Source organism: Mustela putorius, unplaced genomic scaffold (genome assembly GCF_011764305.1).
Source record: "Mustela putorius furo isolate JIRA1106 unplaced genomic scaffold, ASM1176430v1.1 tig00000835_pilon_pilon_pilon, whole genome shotgun sequence".
NCBI classification, from domain to species: Eukaryota; Metazoa; Chordata; class Mammalia; order Carnivora; family Mustelidae; genus Mustela; species Mustela putorius.
Window position 1 is genome coordinate 8,466,063 of NW_025421492.1, and position 27,534 is coordinate 8,493,596.

A 27,534-nucleotide genomic window follows, 5' to 3' on the forward strand; every position below is an offset into this window, starting at 1 on the left:
GGTGCAGGGGTGGAGCGAGACGTGTGTGCGTTCGGTGTTGCACAGTAACGCTCGCCTCCAGAGCCTCACTGCTGCCCCCCCCTCGGGTCCGTGCGTCAAATTTTGTTTGTCTTTATTTCATTTTTCATCAGTGAATCCTTGTCAATCCGTAACACGCTGAATAAAACCTCAGCCAAACCAGTGAACGTCCTAGCAACAGGCTAGAGCCTCCCTGAATGCTTCATCCGCGGCTCAAATGCCTGCTGATTCGTGGGCACTGGGGTGACTCGGTCCGTTGAGTGTCGATGCTTGCTTTCAGCTCAGGTCATGATCGCAGGGTCGTGAGGTCGAGCCCCGTGTCCACTCAGCATGGGGTGTGGCGCTGCTCGTCCCTCTCAGCTGAGCAGATGCCCCTGGAAGAGCACTTCCTGGTGACGCGTGGTGAGCCACACCTGAGAGAGTTGTGTGACGGGAGGAGATAGGTCTCCGTGCAGTTCGACATTATCTTTTTTTTTAAGATTTTATTTATTTATTTGACAGAGATCACAAGTAGACAGAGAGGCAGGCAGAGAGAGAGGGAAGCAGGCTCCCCGCTGAGCAGAGAGCCCGATGCGGGGCTCGATCCCAGGACACTGAGATCATGACCTGAGCCGAAGGCAGCGGCTTAACCCACTGAGACACCCAGGTGCCCCCAACATTATTTTTAACGAAGTGCTAGAAAAGCGTCCGCACAGTCAGGAAACAGAGAAATCCAACGAGACTGTCGCATTTTCACTCTGACCGTTGCAGTACGACAAGAAATCGCGACAAGCTCTGCGCCCGGGAGAAGGGGCACGTATTCGCAGACGGAGAACGAACCGAAGCGGCCCCACTCACGGTGGCGCGGGCGCCTGTGAGACGCGGGCATAGATGGGAGGGGAGGGAAGCGCGCGCGTGAGGATCATCGGACCTGACAGAAGCGTGAGAGAGGATGTGAGCCACCTGAGGGACGGACAGCGGGCCCCACACGAAGATGCGGTTTTGCCCAGAACCTGCCATCACCATGAAGTGATGAACTAGAGTTTAGTCCGTACCCAGTTGCTGGTAGCGTTTTGTTTTGTTTTGTGTTTTAATTTAAAGTGAGTTTTTAAATTTTCATTGATGTAATCTCGATTGCTGATGTGGGGTTGGAACCCACAACCCCGAGATCAGGTGTCACGCGCTCCACCAACGGAGCCAGCCGGACACCCCAGCGGCATTTGGTTGTGGTCGGGGTCGGTCACCGTGGCACGTTGGGGACTGTCCGTGTCCCTGCGAGGTGGGGAGGGGATACTGATGAGCCGGGAGAAGTCTGAAATTAATGGGGGGTCGGGCTCAGGCAGGTGGACTGTGAAAACGCCTTCAGGCTTCTCCCTTCACGGCCTCACCGAGCCACAGGAAGAGATTCGTAGAAAATCTGTCTGACGGCGCGGGCGACGAGCAGAAGCGCCTCCACAGAGGCGGGTTATTTCTGGGGCAGGTGGGTCTGTTCTGTGGAGAAGCTGGAGCGAAGCAAACCCCAACTCCAGACAGTTCCTCAGGCGACCCCAGAGAATCGGGGCGCTCACAGCACGCGGGTCTGGGGAGGGCGGCACTGGAGGCCGCGGGAGCCCAGCTGCACCGGCCCCGCGCAGCAGCCAGGACCGGGCGCCAGCAGCGGGCGACGAGCAGAGGCGTGCAGCACGAGCCAGCCCGCCGCGCCCGGGAGCACACGAGCGCGCGCTCGCTCTGAAGCCCAGAGGAGCCCTGAGGAGAGCCCCGGGTCACAGGGGCTTGGTCACGCCTCTGAAGTCAGGGTCAGGATTAAACCGCGTTTCCACCCGGCAGCAACCGTGCGGCCACTTAATTCCAAAAACGCCGTTTAGAGTCGCAGCGAAATGTTGTCGTTGGACGTAAGTGCACGCGGAACGTGTGTGAGGCTGTGCGAACGCACGTCTTCCAGTTTGAGGACCTGTGGCTTTGCTGAGTGACGGGATGGCATCTCCGTGCAGCTCCCCCGTGGACAGGTCCTGCCTGAGGCGCACGCTGCCCAGGACCTTGTCGGCCCCGTCGCTGGCAGTGTTCCCCGGCGGCCTCGGCCCACGGGGCCCCTCCCCGCCTCCCGTCCCCAAGGAGACACATGCGCGTCCGAGCGGGAGACCGACACACAGATGTTCACGGCATCGTCTCAGACAACGCGACCCGCAGGAATGTAACATCAGAAACGCGATTATCAGTCCAACACGTCAGTCGCGGAACGGTTCGTGACGACGTCACAGTTTGATGTGGAGCCAAAATGTCTGGGGCCGTCCCGCCTCAGAGCCCTGTGCTGCCTTCCTGCCCCCCGTTCGGGCTGCGCAGCTTGTCTGCGAGCAGGTGCCGTCGCCCGTCCTGTCTGCACCACACGGCCACCAGACGGCCACTGAAGTCTGCACGTAACACGCCCGTGTGACGCCTGCTCTCACGTCAGTTCGCGAACAGGAGGCGTAAATCGCCGAGCGCACAGTGCCCGTGAGGACAGGTCTGTGCCCGGTCCCCGTGTCTCGGTGTGCGATGCCAGTGACAGAGGGAGGACTCGGGACGTTATCGCTCCTGAGATGCTGCCTTTGCATTTTGCACTTGGAGTGGTGATGGGGTCGTCGTGCTCTAGCTCCTCCGCGTGTCTCCGAGTTCTGAGTTCCATCCGGGAGGAGGGGAGCGGTTTTGCCCCGAGTCATAAAATAAAAAGCCCATTTTCCCATGTCTCACTCTGCTGTTTTAACAAAGCAAAAATAATCTGGGTTTCTGAGATTTAAAAAGAATTACAGAAAACTAATACAAACTATGTACGTGAGAGAAAATCTTACGCATTTCATTTTCCAAAAGGCCTTTTTGTGCCAGAGGTCATTGGAGGGACCTCCTGTCACCACTTTCTAGGTTGGAGCCAGGTGGAATCTTAAACATGTTTAGTATTTTTAAAGATTTTTGGCCTAGAACTTATTCGAAACCTTTCCCAGTAAAATCTCAAGGTGAACGCCGCTTCCCAAGTGCACCCAGTGCGCCCTGCACCATGACAGCCCTGTGTGTCCTCGGCCTGGGGCTGTGCGGCGGCGGGCACCGTGTCTGCGGGTCGGCTGCCGCCTCCCAAGGAGTGCCTTGGAGGGAGCGTTGCTGGGGTGGCTTGTAAAGGCACACTGACCGAGTCGCAGATGAAGGACCTCGAGGACGAGCTGCGTAGTTGTCACGTCACTGCAGGCACATAGTAGGACTCAGTGTTGTCCTCCAGCGACTCTCTGAGAACCAGCTTCTCGCACAGTCAGGTGGAGGCCGCCAGCATGCCCAGGCTGAGCCCCTACCTCTGAGCAGTGTATGGCCTCGAGCAAACCCTCGAGTCCCCGAGCGGCCGTGGGTGGTCCAGGAGGCCCGTGTGGCCGGCGCTGCACAGTAGGCTGTGATGGCCACACTTGCGCTCACCTGCCCTCCTCCAGGAGGGGCCCGGTACAGCCACGGATCCGGGGCCCACCGGGAAGCGTCATATCCCAGGAACTGCGCTAACTGTGCTCTTGCTTTTATTCCTTATTTTTGTCACATGAAGAATCGGGTCCTCTGCTGTCCCCCAGGGTGCCTCTCCACGGTTGGTCAGGATTCGGCGCTCTCCGTGGTGGGCTCCACGTCACAGAGGATATGCCCGGGGGTGGGGTGGAGGGGAGAGGACGCGGGGCGGGAGACCGTGGGCAGACACCACCTGCCACAGCGGTTAGGAGGGAGCCGTCGGGTGGGGAAGCCTTCCACGGCTCGCAGAACCCTGTGGTGGCCCTTGGTGGGATGGTGACCGGGCTTTGCCCCTCCAGTGTGCTCGCTGCCAGGAAGCGTCCGGTACGCTGCCTCGCGCTTGCCGCAGCAGGAGAGAAGATGAAGTGTGCGTGCCGGCATAGTGTTCCCTTCTCCTGCACAGGAGAGCAGTGTGCTGTGATCAGGTTTGTTGGGTGCAGGTTTCCGGGAAGATCTAAATTATTGACGTCGCGGTAGTGACACGTGTGTGGCCAGCAGTGCGCGAGACGTGAGTCGTTCCCCCGACAAGAGCAGACATCTGTCCGCTGCGGGAACCCAGAGCGGTGGACGCTGACCAGGACCGTGGAGGCACCGCGCCGGTGTGCGGGCACAGTCCGTCTGTCCCGGTGGGCGGGGGGGGCCTGCTGGTCGCAGGGGCCTGCTGGTCCGCAGCCTGTAGCAGGAGCCGCACATTCCTTTGTTGGGGACGTTTATGTTCTCACACTCAAAGTGTGCCAGACCACACCGGAAGCAGCAGGATGTTCAGGGCGCACACTGGGGCTGTCATGCCCGTTCCTGGGCTCTGCCGGGCTGTTTGCTCCCGGGTCGCGACGGCCTCTGAGGCCGCCCCCTGAGGCTGCCCCCTCTGCACCAGGATGTGCTCTCCTGGGGCGAGCTGCGGCGGGCTCTGGGGTCTTGTGCATGGGGTGGGTGCAGCCGCTCCTGCCTGAGCACGCCGGCCGGGCCTCGGGTGCGGACGCACTTGCAGGGTCGGGCTGCCGCGGCGCTTGACCGGGACACACGCGTGGCTTGTGCTGGGCTGTTCACACCGGCAGAGACACTGGACGCAGGCAGTGGTTGAACAGCCGCCCGTTGCACCAGGAACCGCCGCCTTCTAAGAAAGCCTCCTTTACGTGGAGCGCGGGACTCCAGACTGAGCGACGGCCACACGCGGAAGACTCCTCGCACGCTCCGCAGCTGTGTTTCCGTTCCTCGTTCCTTCCCTGTACAGCCCCAGTGGCTTTGTGTTCGGAGCACCGTGGATCCCACGTGACCCTCACCTGGGGAAGGTCCCCACCCAAACCCCACACAGGAGTCGGTGGTCGGCCGCAGGCAGGGTTCCCTTCACGGCCCGGCGGCCTCGGTGCCCGGGCTTCTACAGCGTGGGGGCCACTGCCGGCCGCCTGCCGGGAATGGTGCATGGAAAGCGTGGCCACTGCGTCTCCAGCACCATGGCCTCTGCCTGTTTGTGGCTCTTCCATTGCCACCCTGAGAGGGGTGCCTGTGGGATTTTCTCGTCAGAGACTGAGCTCTCTCTGCCTGCTTTGCTCCCTGTGCTCCACAGCGGCTTTGTTAAGGAGCCGCAGCATTTCCTTTCTGTAGGAATCAAACACGCCTCTTGTCCGAAGACCTTTCATGTCTGTCCCTGGCATGCGTAGTGGCCAGGTCGCCGGGAAGCCTTCTGGTGGCGACTGCCCGCCCGCGTTAGCCCATCCCCTTCACGAAGCTTCCAACTTGGGACATACTAACGGTTGTTGCATTAAGATGTCAAAAATTGAACAGCCTGTCAACTGCTTGAAATCATGAAAATCGTTTAAGGCTTGAAAAATAATTTTGCATTACTGACTCTTTCAGTAACTGGTTTAACCTTAGACGTCCATGCTGTACAAGCGGCGTGGAGAGTCTCAGACTGGCCCTGACTTTCCTGCTCTGCGTTCTGCAGGGTCTGCTGAAAGACGAACATCGTTAAAACTTAGAAGATGCTCCCAGGACTCATCCAGGTGCCTTAAGATGGGATACGCGCCCCTGTGTAAAGGCGCGTCCCCGCGCATGCTTCAGTATCTTTAACCTGGCCAGATGCAAGTGCACAAGAAGAGAGCCGGAAATTTCACTGTTTATTTGATGAAATGGTCGTCATTTGTTGAAACGTGGCTGTTACAACCTCCATAAACGTGATGTTCAGCAACTAGGACGGTGGTGCCAGGCACAGCACTTGAGGCGGACGGACGGCCGTCTAAGCGGGTGCCAGCGTTGGGCACAGCCGCCGCAGCGCCGTCAGTGCGGCCGGAGCTCCCTCCCAAAGCCACCTGGTGCACAGCAGTGGCTCCCTTGCTTCCCTGCCCTTGCTCGGCCCTGGTCAACCTCGTGCCTCAGCAGGTCCACCTGTGCTCACTTCTCCCATGAGGGGAAGCACACGCCATGGCGCCTTCTGTGTCTGGCTTCGTTCACTCAACGGACACTTTCCGGGTTCGCCAGCATCGTCGCGGGTCTCAGTACCTCGCTGCCTTCTTTTTTTTTTTTTTTTTTAAATATTTATTTATTTGAGAGGCAGAGAGAGACAATGAAAGAGAGAGAGCATGAGAGAAGAGGAAGTCCGTGGGAGAAGCAGACTTCTGCTGAGCAGCAAGCCCGATGTGGGACTCGATCCCGGGACTCCAGGATCATGACCTGAACCGAAGGCAGTCACTTAACCAACTGAGCCACCCAGGTGCCCCCTTCGCTGCCTTCTATTGAGGGCGATACTCCCGTGTGCGGATAGACCACATTTCATTTATCCGTCTCTCCATGGAAGGACATTAATTTGGTTTCTGCCTTTTCTCTGTTGGGATCGCTGCTGCCGTGAGCAGGGTTCTAGCCAGGGCGGGTAGGCAAGAGGAAGAGGCGTCCGCACTAAAGGGGTGTGACTCTAGTTGTGTGCGACACAGTCTTTGTACGGAATATCCTAAGGAGTCCCCTAGAAATCGGTTGGAATCGATAACTGAATTTAGAAAGGTTTAAGATGCAAGATGAGTATACCAAAATGAGTTGTATTTCCTAACACTAGCAACAGACTATCCGAAGGTAGAATTGTAAACATAATTCCATTTACAACGGCACCAAAAAATCAAATCAGTATTAATAATGTTAAGATGGCCATAGACTCTACACAATCTCTCTCCACACCCCAGCAGACTTCGCTGATCCTACAATTCCTGTGGAGATGCAGAAGGCCCCAGAGTGGTGTGAATGATCTTGGGAAAGGACCAAATGGGAGGACCCCACAGTTCTTCATCCCAGAACCTGCTGCCAGGCCGCAGGAATCAAGACAGGACAGTGCTGGCGTGAGGACAGACCTCGAGCTCGAGACGGTGGCCTTCAGAGTCCAGACGTCAGTCCATATCTGGACCCTCAGACAAGGCACCCAACGAGGGCGCCAAGACGGTGTGCTCGGAGGAACTAAAGCCACGCGCGGCCGACTGGTTTCCTGCAAGGAGCCGCTGTACTCACTGGGGGAGGACCAGCCTCTCTAACGGACGCAGCGAGAGCAGGATGTCCACGTGCAGAAGAACGAAGGGGAACCCCTGCCTCAGGCCACAGCAGAGAACCGGCTCCAGATGGATCACAGATCTAAATGTAAGACCGAAAATGATCGTTTTTTTAAACTGCTGAGTTTTCAGAAGCCCCTCTCAGTGTGTTTTCTGTTTCGTTCTCTTTGGCTCCATTAAGCACCAGAATGAAGAACTTTGAGGTATCTACCTCAGTATAAAGCTTTATAAACAAAACCCCAAGTAATAAAAAGTAAATAAATGTGAGCATAACCGGAAGGAGCAGTTAGGGTTTGGATTTAAGTTACTTTCCATTATTTTCAACCGAATTGTTAAATGGGGCAGTGCATTCACCGTGCGAGCGTGTGCCTGCGTGTGTCTGCGACGGCTCTGTGGCCTCCCTTGGTTCCGAGGGCTCTCGGCGCCACTGTGGTGAGCTCTTCGACGGCAGCAGGAAGCAAACGGAGCGGCAGAGGTGGAGTTTTCATCTCAAAACTGCAGACGCCGTCACCAGGCAGACGGAGGGCAGGAGCTGAAGCCGCGTGTCAGAGCAGCCGTCAGCCCGCAGCTCCGGATTCGCTGTCTGGAGGCTGGGGACGAAGCAGTGGTCCCGACGTGCCTTTGGTTTTGGAAAGTACTTGCCGCCTGCATGGAGTATTGCGTTTGGGAACGTCAGTGTCGGTCCCCAGGAATCCGGGAGCAGCACGCGCTGAAGCGAGCCCTCTCCCATGGGCCTGACGCCGCCCTCCAGCCGTGCTGGGTCCGTGGGCGCTGGCCCTGACCGCCAGCACGGGAAGAGGCGGCCTTGCCAGGGCACGGAGTGTCTGCAGAGCCCAGAGGCACACGGGCAGCCGCGTTCAGCGGCTGAATCAGCTGCCGAGGCATATTTTGATAAAACACCATCACTCGGTGCTGTACTTGATGCCGTATGGGAGCATGCGAACCTTCCAGAGTCACCTCCGGTCTTGCAGGCGGGCAGCAGAGGTCGACGGCCTGACGGGGTCTGCATGTGCATGAAGCACAGAGGAGAGCCCCGTGCACGCGCCCGTTCCTTTGTCTTCGGGAAGGCGACCCAACAGGCTCCCTCGGGGGCTCGGTGGTCCACTGCGTGCGACACTGGTGCAGCTGCGGGATGTGGGTTAAAGCCACCCACCTCCACCTGTGGACGCCCCTGCCAGCCTCGCTCGGTGTTTCACAGCAGGAGGTGGCCATGCCCGTCGGGCACTCCGGTCCAGGGGATGAGGGGCTGCGACTTGGGCATTTGGATTTCTTTTTATAACTTTATTTTCTCAGTGTTCCAGAATTCATTGTTTTTTGGATTTTTTTTTTTAAAGGATTTTTATTCATTTATTTGACAGAGTAGGCAGAGAGGTGAGGGAAGCAGGCTCCCCACTGAGCAGAGAGCCCGACACGGGGCTCTATCCCAGGACCCTGGGATCATGACCTGAGCCGAAGGCAGAGGCTTAACCCACTCCCGCGGCACTCCCGCAGGGGCAGGTGCTGCTGGTCAGGAGGCGTGTGGGCCACAGGGCAGAAGGGGAGGCTGAGCCTGTGCGTCCACGGAGTAGAACAACGCTCCCGGAGGAAGAGAGTGGGCAGAGCTGGGCGCGACAACCTCTGGGAACGGTGATGCCTCAGACCCTAGAAGGTCTGCGGAGCCAGAGAACCCTAACTATGGCCCCAGCACAGCAAGCCCACAGACCAGTGGGGCAGAATCAAGAGCCCAGGAGAAAACCCCGCACTTAAATGGGCAGCTAATGTAGGACAGGGGAAGAGTAGACCGTCTCCTCAGTACTTGGTGCTGGGAGCACTGGACAGCTGCGTGCAGAGGAATGAGTGGACCTTTGTCTCACAGCACACAAGATAGGCAGGGAACCGAAGACGGGAACCGAAGACAGAAACCGTAGAAGTTCAAGACGAAAACTCTTTGACATCGGCCTTCGCGACATCTATTTGCATCTGTCTCCCCTGGGAGGGGCTGAGAAGCAAACAGATGGGATTTCATCAGACCAAAAAGCCTCTGCGCAGCAGGGACCCACCAACAAAATGAAGAAGCAGCGTATCCAACGGGAGAAGATGCTTTCAAACCATCCGTCCTGTGACGGGTCAACATCCAAACACATGGGTGGAACTTAGACAACTTAGTATCAAACACTTAAAAATTGGTGGAGGATCTGAAAAGACATTTTTCCAAACAAAACTTGTTAGATCACCTACAAACGCGTGAAAAAATGCTCTGCGTTGTTGATCACGAGAGAAACGCAAATCGAACTTCGGTTGCGCGTCTCCTCAGACTGGCCCCAGTGGCTCGTTCACCAGCACGGGAGCGGCAGGCGTAGGCGAGGGCGCAGAGGAAGGGGCAGCCTCGTGTGCCGCAGGTGGGAGCGCAGATGGGTGCGACCGCTGTGGGGAGCAGCGTGAAGGGTCCTCGAGACGCTGGAAGTGGGGTCCCCAGGGTCCACACAGCACTTGTGTGACCCAGCACTTGCACTTCTGGGTGTTTATCCAAAGACAACGAACACTTGGTCACAAAAGTATGCACCACCCCTGCATTCGCAGCAGCCTCGTGTACAGTAGCCAAGATGTGGAAGCGGCGCCAGCCAGCGTCCGGAGAGGAGTGCGTGCCAGAGAGCTGGTAGACACGCGCCGCTCGGCCGTTGAGATGGAATCTTGCCATTTGTGACAAGGAAGGACCTGGAGGGCACAGTGCTCGGTGAAATGAGTCCGAGAAAAAGTTGTGGAATCTAAATGACCACCAAACATGGGGGACACGGACACAGAGAACAAACGGGTGCTTGCCGGGGGGAGGGGTCGGGGAAGGCAAGACGGAACAGGATGCAGAGCTGCGAACCTTCGGTTATAAAGGGAGGGAGTCCTGGGGTGCAAAGTCCAGCGTGGGGAGTGTGGCCGGTCATACTGCAGTGACGCGTGGGCGGCACTGGCAGACGTTTGCCCCGGGGAGCGCGCCGTAACCTGGCAAGAGCAGACCGCTGCCACGTGCACCTGAAACGGACGGTGCACGTCAGTCTTGCCCAGTTTCCCAGAAGAGAAATGTGCGAGGCATCCGTCCAGGCATAGGAGCAGAGCTGTGACACGGCGGGTGCTCGCCCAGAGGGAGCTGGGCGCATGCCTGGTGCTGTGCCCACCATCCCGCAGTGTGAGCTGGCGAGTGGGGCAGGGGCCCTTTCCTTGGGGTCCTCTGTCACTTGTACCCTGTGCTTTACGAACCGGAGGAAGTAATAGTTTATTCTTGGTAGGAACTGTGCACGTGTAGTATTCTTATTTTTGACACACGTGTAAAATTGTTGGTAATAAAAAGGTTGAAAGAAATACTGTTATCATAGTCATATTTATAAACTGCCCATTACCACAGCCCGCCGTAAATTAGAAGCTGCAGGTTTGGTGTGCATCAGAGGAAAGTGTCTACAGGAAGTTCTTTATGTGAATCTAAGAAGTAAAATTTTTTTTATAATAATATGTTAAATGATTTTTCAGGGAACTGTTCATTTGGGTAGACTTAACAGGTGAGCTTGGGGCTTGTTCTAACAGGAATTAACGTACAGTATCTTTTGATAACAGAACTACCATGTTCATTTCAAATCTTTGGTGTGAATAATTTCTAGATCTTCCTTCATTTGGAGGTTGAATTATTTTTTTTTTTAAGATTTTATTTATTATTGACGGAGAGATCACACATAGGCAGAGAGGCAGGCAGAGAGAGAGGAGGAAGCAGGCTCCCGGCTGAGCAGAGAGCCCGATGCGGGGCTCGATCCCAGGACCCTGAGACCATGACCTGAGCCGAAGGCAGAGGCTTTAACCCACTGAGCCGCCCAGGTGCCCCGGTTGAATTATTTTTAATAACATTCTTTAATATAACGTAGTATTTTAATTAATTACTTCATGAGGATGACATAACCAGAAAACCCTTTGAAATTGTACTTCCTACATAATTTTGATTTCAGGAAACTCAGGTGCCATTTAATTGAGGTACTAAAAGGGCTAAATAGAATTCTGCAAAAAACAAAATTTATAAAACTGAGAAGCATCCCTGAGAAGAGCTGCTGCTCTCTGAGATTCACGAGACCTGGGTATACGTACCGTGTCCGTTCTCGTAAGAAGGTTCGAGCCTCCGGAGCAGCAGCATGAAAGACGGGTTTCCTTTCTATCAGAGTAGCCTCGGCGTCGTGGCAGGGCTCCGAGACCGATGCGCTGTTCTGTTCTGGACACTACCGTGTGTGGAGTCACCGTAGATGTGACGACGCTTCGCACGAGGTCTCCCATGCCGTGTGCCCCGAAGAAAACAAGCTCGTTGATATTTACAGGTGTCTTGTGGCCGGGCGGAAGGCCCAGCTTCCGACGGGCTGCGGATATGCTCGTGCCCATGTTGGGGACTGGGTCCGTCCGGGTCCTTCTGTCTGCTGTGAGGGAAGCTCGGCAGAGCCCAGGGTCACCACCCGCCCCCGACCCGCAGATGCGCAGCTGTTCACGCGGCCGCGGGTGGCTTTCCTCCTCGCGGACGCGGTAAACAGAGCTCCTCCTGTGTTGTTGCGTCAAGTGACACACGTCACAGTGTTCGGGGCTTTCAGGGTCATGAAGGTGTGTAACATGGTGAGTCTGTGTGTCACTTTTAATGATGATTCACCGGTTTTGAAATAACGTTAGCCTCTCCTTGCCTTTCACGGTTCTACTTCACTGTGTTTGGCCGACCCAAGGTCCCCAGAACGTGGACCTGTGTGTGCTCCTCCCAGTACCACGTTCCTCACACGCAGGCATGGAGGCCTTCCCCGTGCTCACACGCCCGTGTGCCGGCCCCCGCGGCCTGGCCCTCCCCAGGAGGGAGCCCCCCCACCAGGCAGCCCCCCGGTGGGAGCCCAGGGCACGACGAAGTGCCCTCCTGCTCACTGACCTTCCCGTGGCTCCACGTGATGCACACGGGGGCTAAGGGTTTGATGCTTCCATTTCTGTCCAATGAAAGTAATTTGTCAAAAGTGGGTTTTTTTAAAAACTGGTAGGCACACGAATTTGGGACTGATTGATGTCTTACACTGTAATGACAAAGATAGTGACTCTTTCCCGGTTTCTCGCCTGTCTCAGAACAGGCACAAGTAATATCCGCAGCAAACAGCACATGTGAACTGAAAGGCAGAGCAGCCCTTCCCTCAGGAAGCCAGACCCTCCACGTGATCACCCGCTTTTCCGAGGGATCTGGGCGGGACGTGTGTCCTCCACGGGGAAGGACATTGCTGGCAGCCGGAACTACAGAGCAGAGCGTTCCCACTGCCGAGGGGCGCTCAGGTCTGAGAGCGTCGGCCCGTGAATGTCCATCACACGACAGGGGGGTCCTGGTCCCACGGATGACCTTCCTCTGTGCCTGGTCTTTGTCGCAGGAACCCTCACCCAGAACGAGATGGTGTTTAAGCGGCTGCATTTGGGGACCGTGTCCTACGGAGCGGACACGATGGACGAGATCCAGAGCCACCTCAGGAACCCATACTCACAGGTGAGCCCGTTGGCGCTGGGGGGCCGCCTGCAGGAGAGCCAGGCTCGGGGAGCCGCCCTGAGCCTGTCGCATCCGCTAATCTCGAAATCATCCAACGTCTTTGTCCTAAAACACTCAGTTCTCATTTATAAATCAGGAGACAGTTTGGGGGCCAATTTTAAGTAAGCATTTCTGTTCTATAAAATAATAAAAAAGTATAATGACCTTAAACCATTTATTCATATTAGATAATTTTCTTAGTGAAATGGTGGGAAGAAGTCCCTCGCTGCAGGAAGGATTGTCCAGACCGCCAAGCAGAATGCCGCATCCCAGGCTTCTTACCGGTCCCTCGGTGTTGCTTTGTAATTAGTAAGACTTTCTCATATTTTTCTGCCTCTTCGAGAAATGGACGTGGACACACAGTGTCCTGAGCTGTAGTGTCGCTGTCATTCGGCCTCAGCGGCTGCCTGTGCACAGCAGCCCTGACGCCCCCGGGGCCTCTGCTTCTCCTCTGTCATCGTGAAGTGGAACTCCGACGTCCAGTGTTTCACCTGCAAGTATGTCGGCAGCTCTCTGAGGTGCAGGAGATACATGGCCTCGTAGCCACAGTGTTTGCTGGAGGTTTCGTAGGCATGTGCTCTGCAAGTCCATCTGTGGCCCGGGACCGTCCTGACGTGGGGCCCAAGGCGCCGTGTGTGCCCCCGGTGACGGGACGTGGAGCCGGCAGATGCAGGCCACGGGCAGAGTTCATCTGAGGCCACGCCAGTCCCGTAGACTGTTCCCAGGGAGCGTCCGCATTGCACTCATCTAAATCCACCAATGATGTAACCAAACCTCACGACCCCAGGGCCTCTGAGATGCTTGTGCACAAGGCTGTGGTTTGAATCGGGGGCCAGCTGACACTTTCCTGGGCTGCTTCTCTGCCTCTCTACTGGCCTCTTGTGGGGTTTGGTCACCCTGGTCATAACAGGCTAGTGTAGCTCAGGCACAGACACACAGCTTGCCCGCCCCCTGGGGACAGGGACTTGCTGTGCGTGGACCACGGCTGCCCGAGGCTCCATGGGCCGTCTGGCGGCGGTGCCCACAGAGGCTGTAGGCCCTGTGCATTCATGTTGTCCTTCTGACTTGACTTTCACAGCTGGGGCTGAGCCACACACGCCCTGAGCAGTTTCTGCTCTGACCAAACTCAGTGTAGGCTGCCTCGTGGTCAGCTTGTGCGGACCTTCTCTTCTGGAATGCTTCCCAGGGTGGCGTATACTTTACTTTCCAAGACGCTGTCAAATGAAAACTGTCTAACGGATATGTTCATCGTATGTGATGATCACGTACACAGGCACACGTACGCGCACACATACACTGAGAACCAAGCCCTTTCTTAAGTTGGATGTCACTGAGTTCAGTGCAGGGTCCTCTGTACTCTAGAACGTTTGTCAACAGAAGGAGTAAGACTTACCTCCTGGTGATCTGGGTCAAGGTCGAGACAGTACCAGGTAAAATCTGTTTTTAAAGAAATAAATTTACATTATCCGTGAATATTTTAATAGTTCCCAATAAGCTATTTTACTAGAGAAATTAAAAGCAGAAAGGATGAGTCACTGTATAAAAACAGCAAATAGTTGATACTTGTTTCCATGGAGGAAGATTTTTTTAAAAATCTTTTTTTCTAAACTACTTGTTGGTTGGCTGGTTAGATAGTACTTTTTGGAAGATTGATTTTATTCCTGGGATTCTGTCTTTTGATTAAGATGATAATCGTCTACCAGGTCCTCTGCAGCGTGACACACATCTCCCAGATCTGATGATACGTCCACAATGGAGGCATGTGGGGACGGAGGGTGTCTCTGCAGCAGCAGGAGTGTGCGGAATTAAGTCACACGGCTGCCAGTAACCATGACTGAAGCCCTCTGCGGCGCCAGCCATGCCGTGCCGCTGTAAGGGGAGGCGAGCACGGGCGGCATGCTGGCTGGGGACCGCGGCGACGGGCCCCCGCCGTGAGACAGCGCTGTCATCCGGCCGCCGCCAGTCACAGCTCGGCGGCCCCGCTGCCCCACGTCCAGAAGCGAGTCTCGCCTGCTCGGGAGCAAGGGAGCCGAGGCGTGTCTGTCCCTCTGCGGCGCGGAGGTGGCGGCTGGACAGACACAGGGCGCGCGGGACGTGGAGTCCGGCTGTGGGGGCCGCCTCGGCCCAGCGTGGGGCGCTCATCGTTCTGCCCAGAGCTGGGCTCGGACTCGGAGGCCGCCGCGGGTGGACTCGGTCCCTGCGTGAGCGGGATGTGCCAAGTGCTTTCCTGCCCTCAGCTGCGTCTGCTTCGGCGCAGCCCGGAGGCGGGGGCAGTGTGCGGCCTGGTGCGTCCTTCCCAGGAGGACAGGCAGGGCTCCTTGAGGGCTCAGCAGGGGTAGAGAAAAGCGCGGCGGCCGGTTTGGGGAGGGGACACCCGGGAGGCATCGCGCGCAGGCGGCAGGACAACGTCAGCGCCACCAGGCCACGGGTGTGAGCCACGCCTCCGGGAGAGCTGCCCGCCTCCTGCCACGCGGACACGTGCTCGTAACCCGAGTGGCAGCCGTATTGTCCCTTCTGTACATTCTGTATTTCCTCAGATGCAGCCTCCGGCTGGCGGACAGGCTGCCAGCACGACACCCCCCAGAAAAGCCCAATCCACCGCTCCCAAAGTGAGGAAAAGCGTCAGCAGCCGAGTCCACGAAGCCGTGAAGGCCATCGCTCTGTGCCACAACGTGACCCCCGTGTACGAGCCTCGAGCCGGCGCGCCCACGGAGGCCGAGGACGCGGAGGCGGACCAGGACTTCAGCGACGGGAACCGCACCTACCAGGCCGCCAGCCCTGACGAGGTCAGTCGGGGCCTTTCAGAGAATCTCAGAAACCAAACTGCGAACGAGGCACGAGATTTCCTTCTGGGAGGGTGAGTGTGAGGGGAGCTTTGTTGCCGCTCCGGATGGGGCCTGAGCTCCAGCCCGGAAGGCCTCAGGCTCTTTGGGATCCGTGCATTTGGGCCTGCTGTGTCCGCATATCCCAGAAAGTCCAGAGAGTGAGTTCCTGGGAAACAGAGGAGAAAAATCAGAGCTTGAGCGATGTCATAAACGGATTTGTGACCAAGTCAGGTCCGAATGACGCTGCTGGAGCCCGCGCTGTGCCCTCATCGTCCCGTCACCTCAGCTCCACGCAAATCGCGAGGCTGGCCTGTGAAATTCACGGGTGGTTTTGTTTGGGGTTTGTGCCAGAATTTAGCTACAGCATATTTATTTCAAAATAAATATGAGTTGGGGGGCTCAGTGGGTTAAAACCTCTGCCTTGGGCTCAGGTCATGATCTCAGGGTCCTGGGATCGAGTCCCGCATCAGGCTCTCTGCTCAGCGGGGAGCCTGCTTCCTTCTCTCTCTCTGCCTGCCTCTCTGCCTACTTGTGATCTCTGTCTGTCAGATAAATAAAATCTTTTAAAAAAAGAAATAGAGAATTGGGATATAAATCATTTCAAAAATCTACAGAAGACAGAAACCGTAAAATCTTAAATGTAGCAGGTTAGTCATTTCTGACCTTACATTTTTTTACTTTCATTTTTTATTTTTATTTTTTTGAAGATTTTATTTATTTTTGTCAGCACACAAGCAGGGGGAGAGGCAGAAAGAGAGGGAGAAGCAGGCTCTCCGCTGAGCAGGGACTCGATTCCAGGCCCTTGGAATCACGACCCGAGCTGAAGGCAGATGCTTAACCGCCTGAGCCACCTAGGCGCCCCCATTCGTTGACTTTTGATAAAAGCCATTGTTAATTTGCCCGGCTCCCGTTCAGGCAGTGTATTTTAAACACCGTTTTCTTGTGCACTCTCTCGTAGTCAAGGTTACTGAGCTGATTCTGTAATCAGACCGACAGCCGTGGAAGCAACGGAAGCAAACAAGCTTCTTCCTCGTGGAATTAATCCCATAATAACCCCCAAAAGTCAGGGTTTAAGGAGGAAAATCAGATGTAACGTTTTATTAAAGAGAGGAGCCCGGTGGGAAGAGCGAGGTCGCTCCTCTCTCGTGACATCACGGCAAGGGACAGGTGCCACTTTCCCCTGGGATGTCCGCGTCAGGGAGTCCCGAGGGCTGGGGCCTTGCGCCGCTGCTGGGAGCCACAGCGTGAAGCCAGGAGTGCTGAGATACTGGGGTGTCACATGCGCCGCAGAGTCTGGGCGCGGGCAGGAGCGTCACTGTCGTGCTCGGTGATACTAAGGAAGAGCTCAGAAGACAAACCTGTGAGTTTCCAGTGTTAGGAGAGGCGTCCTGTGAGTAAAAGCTGGAGCCTGCTCAGGCCCCTCGGCCGGGAGGACTGCATAGATGTGTATCGTGGCTGTGGCTTGCCAGGGCTCGTGTCCCGCTTCCCTGCCGCCAGGCACACCTGTCCTCAGGACCTCCCTGCTCCTTGAAAGCTCCTTGGGACGATTGTGGCGTGTTTTGTTCCCAGAGGCGCCCTCTGTCTGTGTCTGCGGTCTCCTGGGAGCCACAGCGGACGCCGGCACCCCTCACCCTGTCCGCCCAGCAGGGGGACTAACGGCTCTTGTCAGTCTTTTCTTGTCTTTCTTGTGTATTTGCCATTTTCTGTTCCTAATGCTTGGTTCCAGAAGCACTGATTGCTGGGCCGAGTGCGGGGCCAATGCTTCTCCCTTCTGGAGATGCACCAAGTGGCGCCCACAGCGGAGAACCACGGGGCGCCTGCCGGGTTGTGCAGCGAACACTGCGGCAGAGCAGGGGGAGCGCTGGGGCAGTGCCGGGGGCTGTGGTCCCTCCCCAGTGCCCCCACTGCAGGCCACACAGTGGAGAGAGAGATGTGTGACCCACTTACCTTGTTCTGACCTCGTGATGACAAGGAACCAAAATGCACCAGCAGACGACTCACAGCATGTGACGAAGCTCTGTGCACCCTGTGTTATTTGAAAACCAAATTTATTTTTAAAGATGTGCATAGGCACTTGTTTATTTAGTCAGGAAATTATCTCACTGTAACCAAAACAATCTACTTTAGGAAAATTAGGCCGTGTCATTACTCGTGTAAGAGCGTAGTGGTGGTAAAAACAGCCAAGAAGATGGAAGTTCAGTTTTTCTTTAACTGTGGAAAGCTGAGACCAGTCGCACTGGCTCCTGGCCTCCCCTCGACGCTTGCTTACATGGGGACCCCTCTCTCGTCCTCCCGCAGCTGCCCCCCACGGGTGTGCAGGTCTCAGCCAGTCCCCCGAGGCCCAGGCTGCAGAGAGGTGCTGGGACGGTGCTGCCGTGGGCGGAGAGGGGGGGCTTCTCACGGTAATAACTTAGAAACCGGATTCCTGGGACTCTCGGCCTTGGCGTTCCAGCAGGACATAGAGCCCGGGAGTCCGTAGCCAGGTGGCAGGCATCTCATAGTGCTCTTTCCCCGCTTCTGGTGCCTGATGACTTTGTGGCAGGGAGCTCCCGTCACGGGGTCACATCATCCCCCGGCTCATCAGAGGGAGGAGGGCGCAGGGCACGTGCGGAGGCCCAGCCCGCCACCTCTCCACCTCTCCTCGGCACGCTTGGTCTGGAGTCCGCTGGCCGGCGGACGGGACGTTGTTAGCACCACGGGTACACGCTGGAGGTCGTGTTGACCTATAAATACAGAGACATCTGTTGTGCCCAGACCCCACGTGGCTTTTGGAAGCGTGTGCATGGCATATCTTTTTATCTGGTAATAGGCCATGTAGGCGACACTGCTAAGAGGAAGAGCTGAGCCGATCTCTCAACTGCTGTCATCGTGAGCAAGCACGGGCCACGGAGGCCACAGCCCTCTGTGGACGTGGGCCACGTTCCGTTTCACATGAAGAAGGGGTTGAACACATTCTTTGCATGATGTCACATTCTAGAAATTCTCCAAAATTGCATGCGACTCTACATTGAAAACTATTTCCCAGTCTTAAAGATGGGAAACTGAGACCACAGATGTTTCTCAAGAAAAATTTTCCTAGAAATTGTAAAAATACTGTTTACATATTTACTGTATTACCTGCCGAAAGTAAATACAAGTTTTATTGAAGATACGTGGGATTTTTCATCTTTAGGTATTTATGTAACTTATAACACTTTTTAAGTCTTAAATTAGATCTTCACAATAGAGCGGGATCTCATGGATTCCAAGATTACTGGACTCAGATAGAAACTGCCAGTCTGAGCGCTGAATTTTTTCCTTGTTTAAAATTTCTTTCTACTTTGGAGATTGGACAATAATTAAAAGTAGCAACCCATTTAAATAACCTTAAAAAAAATCCGAACATGTATTTTAAATCTGAAAATGAAGAAAATAGAGTTTGTCATAATTTTTTAAAAGCCCTGTCGATGCAATGTTTGCAGGTCCCTCAGGCCCGAGGAAAATCATCTAAATGGTTCATTATTTAGCTTATTGAACTTCGCCGCAGTTAGGTTGACGGATGATGGCGATGCTTCCCAATCACCAAAGCCCCGTTTTAAAAGCGTTTTTTATTGAACAAAGTGCTTAGAATATTGCACCCTGGAGCTTTATTCCAGGAAACGGCTCAATTGATGTTTTCTGTTTGACCTCAGCTGTGACCTCTCACAACACGTATGGTTAATAAGCAACATTATCATTTCGGAGACGTCCCTGGTTTTGTGCATTCTGCGTCCCGCCCTCTCGTATCGTTCCTGCGTGTGTGTGGCTCTCGTGTCCCCTTCAGCTCTCGAGAGAGCGGGACTGCGGGAGAAGGCTCTCCTGGGTCCCTGCTAGCACAGTCGCCGTTCTTGACCACGCATGTGGCCTTCGTTCTCACTTTCCCGGAGACAGGAAGGGTCTCTTGCCTTACCTACAGACGCGCACAAACGGATGTTCATACGAATAAGGAAATTCTGGGGGAGTGGATGGTCAACCCTTAAAGGCTCTGTGAGGTCTGTGAGGTACGGTCTTCAACTTGCCGGCACGCGTCATCGTGGGACATCGGTGGACCTTGAAGGAGCAGCAAGTGGTGGTAACGTTCACGTGTCAGCGACGCATCTCGCACTCCCCACGGGGAGCCCGCTGACACCCTGGCCCTGTTTCTCAAGACGAGTTCTCCCTGAGAGAGGAGCAACTCACTTGCCTGTCGCGTTGGCTCTTCCAGCCGCGGCATAGCAAACAGCAGCCTAGTAAACATTAGGACGTTCCCTGGAGATTCCTGGGTGGAATTAAGACCCGTCCCCCTTCAGTTGTGTGTGTCCCATGTGAGCCCCTGAGTAACACAAGCCACCAGAGTGGACGCACACTCCGGAGCCGGAGCCTTGGTGCTCGCTGTCACCGACTCCAGTGACCAGGGCCATGGTGACACAAACCTGAAGACTCTGGCTTCTTCGGGCCCAGAAAGAATGATTGGCCAAGATGTTTGATGCCTGCTGACAACCAGCTGTTGGTGGCGGTACTCTTCCCCGTGGTGCAGCGGCCTTCTGTGTCCGCTGTCACCACCCCCCAGCTGGACACTTGCACGAATGAGCTAATGTTGCCGCCAGACCACAGGTGAGTTTTTTAGACGTGGAAGAATAGCACATGCTTAATGGCCTTTGGCTTCTGGACTCACCGAAGCGGCTCTCACGCACGTGGTATGCACCAGTTGTGTGTCTGCATGTGTGCGTGCCCAGCGCCATGGGGTAAGCAGCATTGCGTTGGCGCATGGGGGGGCCGGCCCCTCCTAGGAGCAGCGCACCGCGCGTGCGGCCGGCCATGACTGCTGGTTGGCAGCTTTTCTGGGTGATCAGACTGCGTTCGTGTTTGTAGCGCTGGCGGGTCAGAGCAGTGTGGGGATACCGCACGAAGGGACGCTAAGCCCGTGGTCAGGATACAGTGGATCGCGTGTGCGGGAGGAAAGGTATCCCTGGCGTGTAGCTGGCGGGTGTGTGTATTTGATTGCTAATATGGTGACAACGTTCTCCCAAGCTTTTCAGTAATAGCACAGAAGTTTCTGGATAATGAAATCGTAGAGAAAGACAAATGTTAAGATCTTCCCTCAACTTTTCTGTCCTATGGAAGGACCCTGGGAACACTGTCCTGCACCGGTTCCTTAGCAGGGAGAATTGTGAGTGCGACAAAGACTGTGTGTCACCGAGTGGCTTGTGGATGAGCTCCGTAGTCAGCGGAAGTCATCCTTTGAAATATATTAACCCTTTAAGTTCGGGGTTATCTTTACATTTCACAGAAGATCTTGCAGGATTATGTCCTGTTGGAAGCAGTGGCTTCTGGAGGAACACGGCCGCACACAAGGAGGATTTGTTAAACCGCTTTCCCCACATTTCATCCCAGTACTGACAAGACCATCGAAACAGGTCAAGTCAAGCAGTAGTAGTGGAAACTTCCTTACTAAAGGAGCCCATACCTGAGTGCCAGGACACTTTCGTGTTCTGTGGGCCACGGATACAGGACCACGGGTGCTGGATGGCACGCCATCACAGACCGCATCCCTGGGAACAAGAAGAGGTGCACCTCTGGCCTTCTCCCCAACTGAGAGGGCCTCGCTGATGGGGAAGGCAGGCAGCCATGTGTTCCTGCTCCTGACATAAATTCTGAGCCAAAGACCTGACCATTTCAGCCCTCAGCAGCTTTGTATGTGTGTCCTGTTAGTACAGAGAACACAACCAAAGAGAAGCCCCGGTCAGGAGAGGCCAGAGATCCAAAGCAACGTCCTGCAAACACTGAACAACTGTGCTCACACTGCAGCCTCCAGGTGCAGACGGCACTGTGGCCGGGGCGGCAGACGACGCTGCATTTCCCTCGGAGGACGTACCCTGGGAGCACTTAGCAGACAGACCAGAGGCTGTGTCCACCAGTAAGAAGAGACAGAACAAGTGAGCTCGTATCGACTAGAAATTCAAACGGCTAAAGTAAAAGCCATGAGCTCAGATCGCCGGCGAAAATAGCGATCCTGTAGACAATGCGAACCAGTGAGCACAGACTGAGTGCAAAGTCGACCCAACAGGAAACTTTTCTGGATGAAGGACGATATCCCAAAGGTCTCTAAGTCAGTTCATGAACCCAGCTCAATCCCAGGTTCCACAATCTGATCAAGATGACATAGACATACACACAGTAAGAGACTTACAGCTGAGCTTATGAACATAGACACAGAAATCCTGTCATCCCACAGACCGACAGTGTGTTGAAAGACACGACCAGGTAGCATTTTTCCCAGGAATGAAAGAGCAGTGCTGGGAAGGACATGAGCATGGCTCCGGAGGGATCGGGGGTCGCGGGATAGTCTCACTTCCATTAGGGAGTGCCTTCAGAAAGGTCCTCAAGTTATGATTCAGTACCCATTCCTGATCAGAACAAACCAAGGAGGCCCTCTGCACCTCCAGTAATAGTCAATGCAAAATAGAGAAGTCCGTGCGTGCCAGTCGTAAGTCATGATACCAGTCGTAAGTTAGTACTCACCGTCACACCACATAAACTCTACGATTGTTCCCAAGTGAAGACTAAAGCAGGATGTCCGCTGGCACCAGTGCCATTTCACACAGTCCTGGACGTTCGATCCACACAGTATGTCAGGAAGCAGTCATGAGCGTTGCTACAAGGAAATTAAGATCAGCACGTCAGCACGGCGTGACCCTGTATTTCGGCAACCAAAGAATCGTCATCCGGGAGACCCCAGTAAAAAAACACAGACCCACGTTTTTTATAATAATCAGCCACAACCTGCTACACTGAAGACGATGCCCCATTCACATAGCAACAGCAATGAAAATAGGTAATCATGAACCTAAGTAGAACTGTGTCATGTCGGAGGAAAAAACAGCTAATTTTAAAGCTGTGCTTCCAAGCACTGTGACCAGAGCTTCACCTACACTCGGTCTCTTACCAGCTCTGGGACTGACTGTCGCTCCCTGTGAGCCCTGGCCCCGCTTTGCAAACATCTGCGGAGTTTTAAGCCCTCCACGGTCTAGATTTCTTCAAAACCTACTGAAACTACATCTGCAAGATCAAACATCCTTTACCAGTTCCTTATATTATTCCTGATTGGTCTGTTTTGAAAACAGTTAACGTCACTAAATGTGAAGGTTGCAGTGTACGATGTTTAATAAGTTAAGCAGACACACGTTTGCATTAACTACTCTACGGATCTGCGTTTTACCAGCATGGAGAACCTGCTGTGGAGAGCACTGTGCCAGGAGTCCATGGTCTTGAGCCTTGGAGCCCCTCACCCCTGTCAGGCCTCCATTACCACTTGCGGGAGAGCAGGGCTGGATGTTGTGCACACACCGGGGATTTCCCCCACTCTCTCGCAGTCCGCACAATACCCAAAGCAGTCTCAGGCCTCACATGTCATCAAGGACTATGATTCGCAGTTGCACACCTTCCCACATCCAGGCCCAGGTGTTCAACCAAACATTTAAGGGAAATAATAACAATTCTATATAAACTCTTCCAAAATACGGTAGGGGAGGAAACACTTGTCTGGTATTAAACTGACACCGGTATCAGACAAAGGCATCATGAGAGAGCCACAGACCAGACACTTGGTGTTACTGGTACTGGTTGTGACTGTGGGCGCAGACATCCCACAGAGGGAGGCCGGATAAAGCCCAGCAGGGTCCGAGAAGGAGAACACTTCTCGATCAGATGAAGCTTACCCCAGGAATGCGGGGCTGGTTCGATGGTCGTCTGTCAGTTAGGGGATCCACGGACCACGGGGGACAATCTGCGTGATGGTTCCAGGAGCTTCTGGCAAAAATCCAGCGTCTGTTCCTGATAAAATCTCTCTGTAAACTCGGGGTAAAAGCATTTGTGCAGTCTAGCAAGGACGTCTGTGAGAAACCCTGCCACTAACATGGTGCGCCCTAGGAAACAGTGGTACGTTGCTTCTCATGTTCGGAGCAGGCCGGGGTGCCCGCTCTCCCACGCAGAACTAGCCGGGCACTAACACAAAAGGGAGATACAAGGCAGAGAGAAAGAGAACTGTCTTTTTTGGTGGAGGATACGATTATCCCTGTAGAAAATCCCAAAGGTGCTACTAAAAAAGAGTGGTAATGTTTAAGAAGTAGATTGACCAAAATCGCATATCATACATGTACAAAAATTAGGTAGATCTTATACACTAACAGGGAGCAAATTGAGATGTTTCAGTGGACCATGTATAGTGCACCAAAGCACACGAAGTACTTAAGGATAGTGTGAACCAACGCACGCAGAATTGGTCTGCCATCGGCACCAAGCCCATGACGCAGAGTCGAAGAGGGCCTGTGCGTGAGGGCGAGTCGTACTCAAAACTGGAAGGTGCCAGCTGACTTCTGTGACGATGCCCAGGGGTCGCAGTGGGGGTGAAGCCAGAGCAACGGGACTGTCGTACACAAAGCCTCAACCAGTATCTCTCCCCATGTACAAAACTTAACTCAAGAGACACCGGGGGACTCAGTCACTTGAGCGTGTGCCTTCGGTTTCAGCCATGATCCCAGGGTCCTAGGATTGATTCCCGCGTCAGGCTCCCTTCTCAGCGGGAAGGCTGCTTCCTCCTCCTCCCCACTCATGCTCTGTGTCTCTTTCAATTAAATACTTGTTTTTAAAAATTAACTCAAATTGGTCACAGATGTATAGAAAACCTAAAAGTATAAAATTTCTAGAAGAAAAAAATCTGGGGGCACCTGGGTGGCTCAGTGGGTTAAAGCCTCTGCCTTCAACTCGGGTTATGGTCTCAGGGTCCTGGGATCCAGCCCTGAGTGAGGCTCTCTGCTCAGCGGGGAGCCTGCTTCCTCCTCTCTCTGCCTACTTGTGATCTCTGTCAAATAAATAAAATCTTTAAAAAAAAATCTGTAGGCTTGAGTCGGTGATTTCATGGGACACAGCAGAGTTTGTAGAAGTTGTTGATGGTAAAAACCACATTCTTCAGAAGACACCATTAAGATGAGGGCAAGCCACAGAGCTGTAGAATGTCTGTGAAATACATCCCTGGCCAACGGGTGGGAACCACAAGACATGAGGACTTCTCAGAACCCGGCAACGAGAGAACCTCCCCGCCACCCACCGCATCTTAAACCTTAGCAAGAGATCCGGACCGCGCTGCCGAGAAGAGGTGTCGGCCGTATCAAACAGCAGGAGCGGTGAGGCTTCGTGCGTCTGTCAGCGTTTCGTGGGGGAGAACGGCTGGCTGGAAACCTGAGGGGGAGAGACGGTGCTCAGACCCAACGACGCTGGGCACCGGGAGATTGCCGCCGGGCGCAGGTGCTAAGGACGGAGATATTTGCTTACCCGCGCATGGTGTAGGGGCCTGTCAGCCTCCGTTCTGAAGCCATTCCAGGTAAGAGGTTATGAGTTCTCTCTTCTCGAAGGAATGTTTTGTGCTGCCCCCGAAAACACTGCAGAGAGCCCGGTAGACCTTGAAGGCCTCAGGCATGAAGGTTCTAGAACCTCTGCGGGTTCCGGTGTGGAAGGTGACGTGTAAGCCCACCCCTGGGCATGTGTGTGGGCTGCAGCAAGTGCCGCAGCAGAAAGCTCAGGCGTGTGAGGGGCAGAGTGGGAGGGAGCCGGGACGTGGCACCTCAGACCATCCACGAAGCCTTCCTGGTGGTGGAGGCAGGAGTCACAGCCTGGCGGAGTGGCTGGAGAGACGGGCAGGCTCGCCGGCACAGCCCTGAACGCACACCCGCGCCAGGCAGAGGCTCCAGTGGGCTGGCGGGTTTGCTCCCAGTCTGGTGTCCTCCGCCACGAGCCCGCCTTCCGTGGGCCCGAGCCACACGGCAGCCCTCTGGGCATCTGCGTTCACGCGATCATTACTTGGATGGCTTCAGGCTTCGTAGCCACATTACACACCAGTGCAGCTCATGTGCTTTTGCAAAGTTTGTATATTTTAATCACTTAAATGTCTTAGGACGAAAATAGAGCCAAATGAATTTGTATGAAATGAATTTGTATGAATTTTGACCTGGTTCCCTTTACGCCCACTGTGCTCTGAGTCGAGATGGTAAAGCTCAAAACCAGAACAGGACACTCCGCTCACGCCTCCCCGCGAGCTTGGAGCCACATGTCTGATGCGGGCCAGGTCCTGAGCACACCAGCGGGAAGCCCTCCGCAAACACCGTGTGTCCACATCCGTCCCTGGGGTTGGCTCTTTATACGCATGTCGCCGAAACAGGCTTTTGTATCATCCAAAGGGATCCTCTCACCACCGAGCGGTTTGCATCGTGACCGCGCTCATAGCGTCTGTCGTCTGCTTGGGCTTGTGCAGAGCTCATGCTCCAGATGGTGATGGCTGCGAACAGTCGGCCTGGCGCGCTGGCCAGGTGCAAGCCGCTGGACGGCTTCACGGGTCGTGACGTCCGTCGTCAACAGATGTAGGTCTGCACGTGTGGCCCGCGGATCCCGCCTGGTGGGGCACGGAGGGGGTGGCGGCGTGTCCTCGGAAGCGTCCAGTTTAGGGTCAGAGCGTCAGAGGCCCCTTTCACTGTGGACGTTCAGAATTCACCTGGGGAGTCCTGGGCCATTTGCAGCACGTAGTGAGGTTTTACGGGAAACGTATGTCCAGGCTGCCTGTCCTGTCGCACCGGAAGCGGGCTGTGGGATTGTTGGCCTGCCCCTGTTGGCTGTGCTCTTTCCGGTGACGGCCTCCTGTCTTGCCGTAGTTCTGTAACCGGGAGTGTTTTGCTGGAGCTCTAGACCGTAGCGCTGTGTTAGCCAGACACGGTCTCAGGATCTGGGCAAACCTCAGAGCTTAGGAACTCTCTGGAAAGCCAGACAACATGAGTTCTAATTCGAGCTGCACGGTGACTCGCTGGTCAACAGTGCACACGCGTGCGGGATGCGAGGCTCGCACCTGACCCGGCTGCTCTGTTCAGGAGCCAGACGGCGCCACGGTTACTGTTCCTGCAAACCAACCACCCAGCCCGGGGCCGGGGCGGGGGGTGCAGGTGGGAGGAGTCGAAAAGAGCCACTCGGGAGTGCTCCTAGGGGTGGCCGGGAGTCGGGCTCCCCCGCCCGCGGCGCGTCCACCCCGGCTGGAGCAGGCACTGACTGCAGCCCAGGAGGCCGCCGCGGATGCCCGACTCCGGGTGGCACAGTCAGTCACAGTCCTTCACAGAGGCCATCACCCTGCAGGGGGCGTGCCCGCCACCCTGGGGCTGTCCCACTGGGCCGTGCCGAGCGGGGACCCGACAACACTCGGGCCGCCTGAGGCCTTGCTGCTGTGGGAAGACCGGCCGTCCTGCCTTCAGTTCTGCCACGTCTAACACCTGGTCTCCACCTGTGGCCCTGGTCACCCATTCTAGAAGGCTTGATGTAGTCTTAAAAAGCGGTGAAAAATCCCGAAACCAGTCAAAAGGCAGGTTTTTTCTCTTATACTCTCTCCCCAAGGCTGTGCCCAGTACCACCCAGCCATCTCCACTTGGCTTTTCCGTTCTCCACCTGACCTGGGGCGTTCCCACTGCTGACCTGGGCAGGCTCACTGGCCCTGTGGAGGCTCAGCTGGGGAGTCTCCCAGGACTTGGCAGACACGTGTTCTGCACGTGGTCAGACGTATACTGCAGTTCAGGGTCCGTGGGACCTTCTTCCAGCCTTGTGTCCCCGAGCAGGACTGTGCCCAGCCGTCAGACTCGCGTCCTCCGCGGCAGGCCCTCCACGACAGGACCAGTGGGGCCAGCGGAAGAGGTGCACAGGCCGGGGTCCCCGAGAAGCCTGGCGTGAGCGCCCTCTCACCCTCTCCCATGGGTCGTGTGGACAGCGCTCACTGGTCACAGCAGTGACGCGACGACATGCACGGACACTGCCAGCCCAGGAAGCCCACCCGAGTCTTGGCGACCAGGCTTTTCATCGGAGGTCATTCGTGTAGACACGGGTGACCCCTGTGGCTGACCTTCATTTCCAGCTCCGGTGGTCGGGGGAGCCCACGAGGCCAGCTCCGCTCCGGAAAGCACATGGATGGTGCAGAGCATGTGCAGTTGGCCGCTGGTTCCCACGGTGCCGCGGTCCCTCCCAGTGTCGCTCCCCGTGCTGAGCGCAGGCCCAGCAGGCCAGGCTTTGTGCGGAGTCAGGCGCCGGCCTGGACGCAGGGGACGCTCTGGCTTTGCAT

The 27,534-nt window shown here is 55.4% G+C and overlaps 1 protein-coding gene across 12 annotated transcripts in view; it reads left to right on the forward strand.

Moving 5' to 3' along the window:
• ATP9B (ATPase phospholipid transporting 9B (putative)) overlaps positions 1–27,534 on the forward strand; it is a 223,525-nt gene that overhangs the window by 159,046 nt on the left and 36,945 nt on the right. For all 12 annotated transcript variants that reach the window (XR_006608195.1, XR_006608194.1, XM_045085258.1 and 9 more), the window contains 2 exons: positions 12,419–12,531; positions 15,108–15,356. Coding sequence is in view for 10 of the 12 variants with exons in the window: in XM_045085258.1 (XP_044941193.1) it covers positions 12,419–12,531; positions 15,108–15,356 (362 nt within the window). In the remaining 2 variants the exon portion in view is untranslated. The remainder of the gene's footprint in view (positions 1–12,418; positions 12,532–15,107; positions 15,357–27,534) is intronic.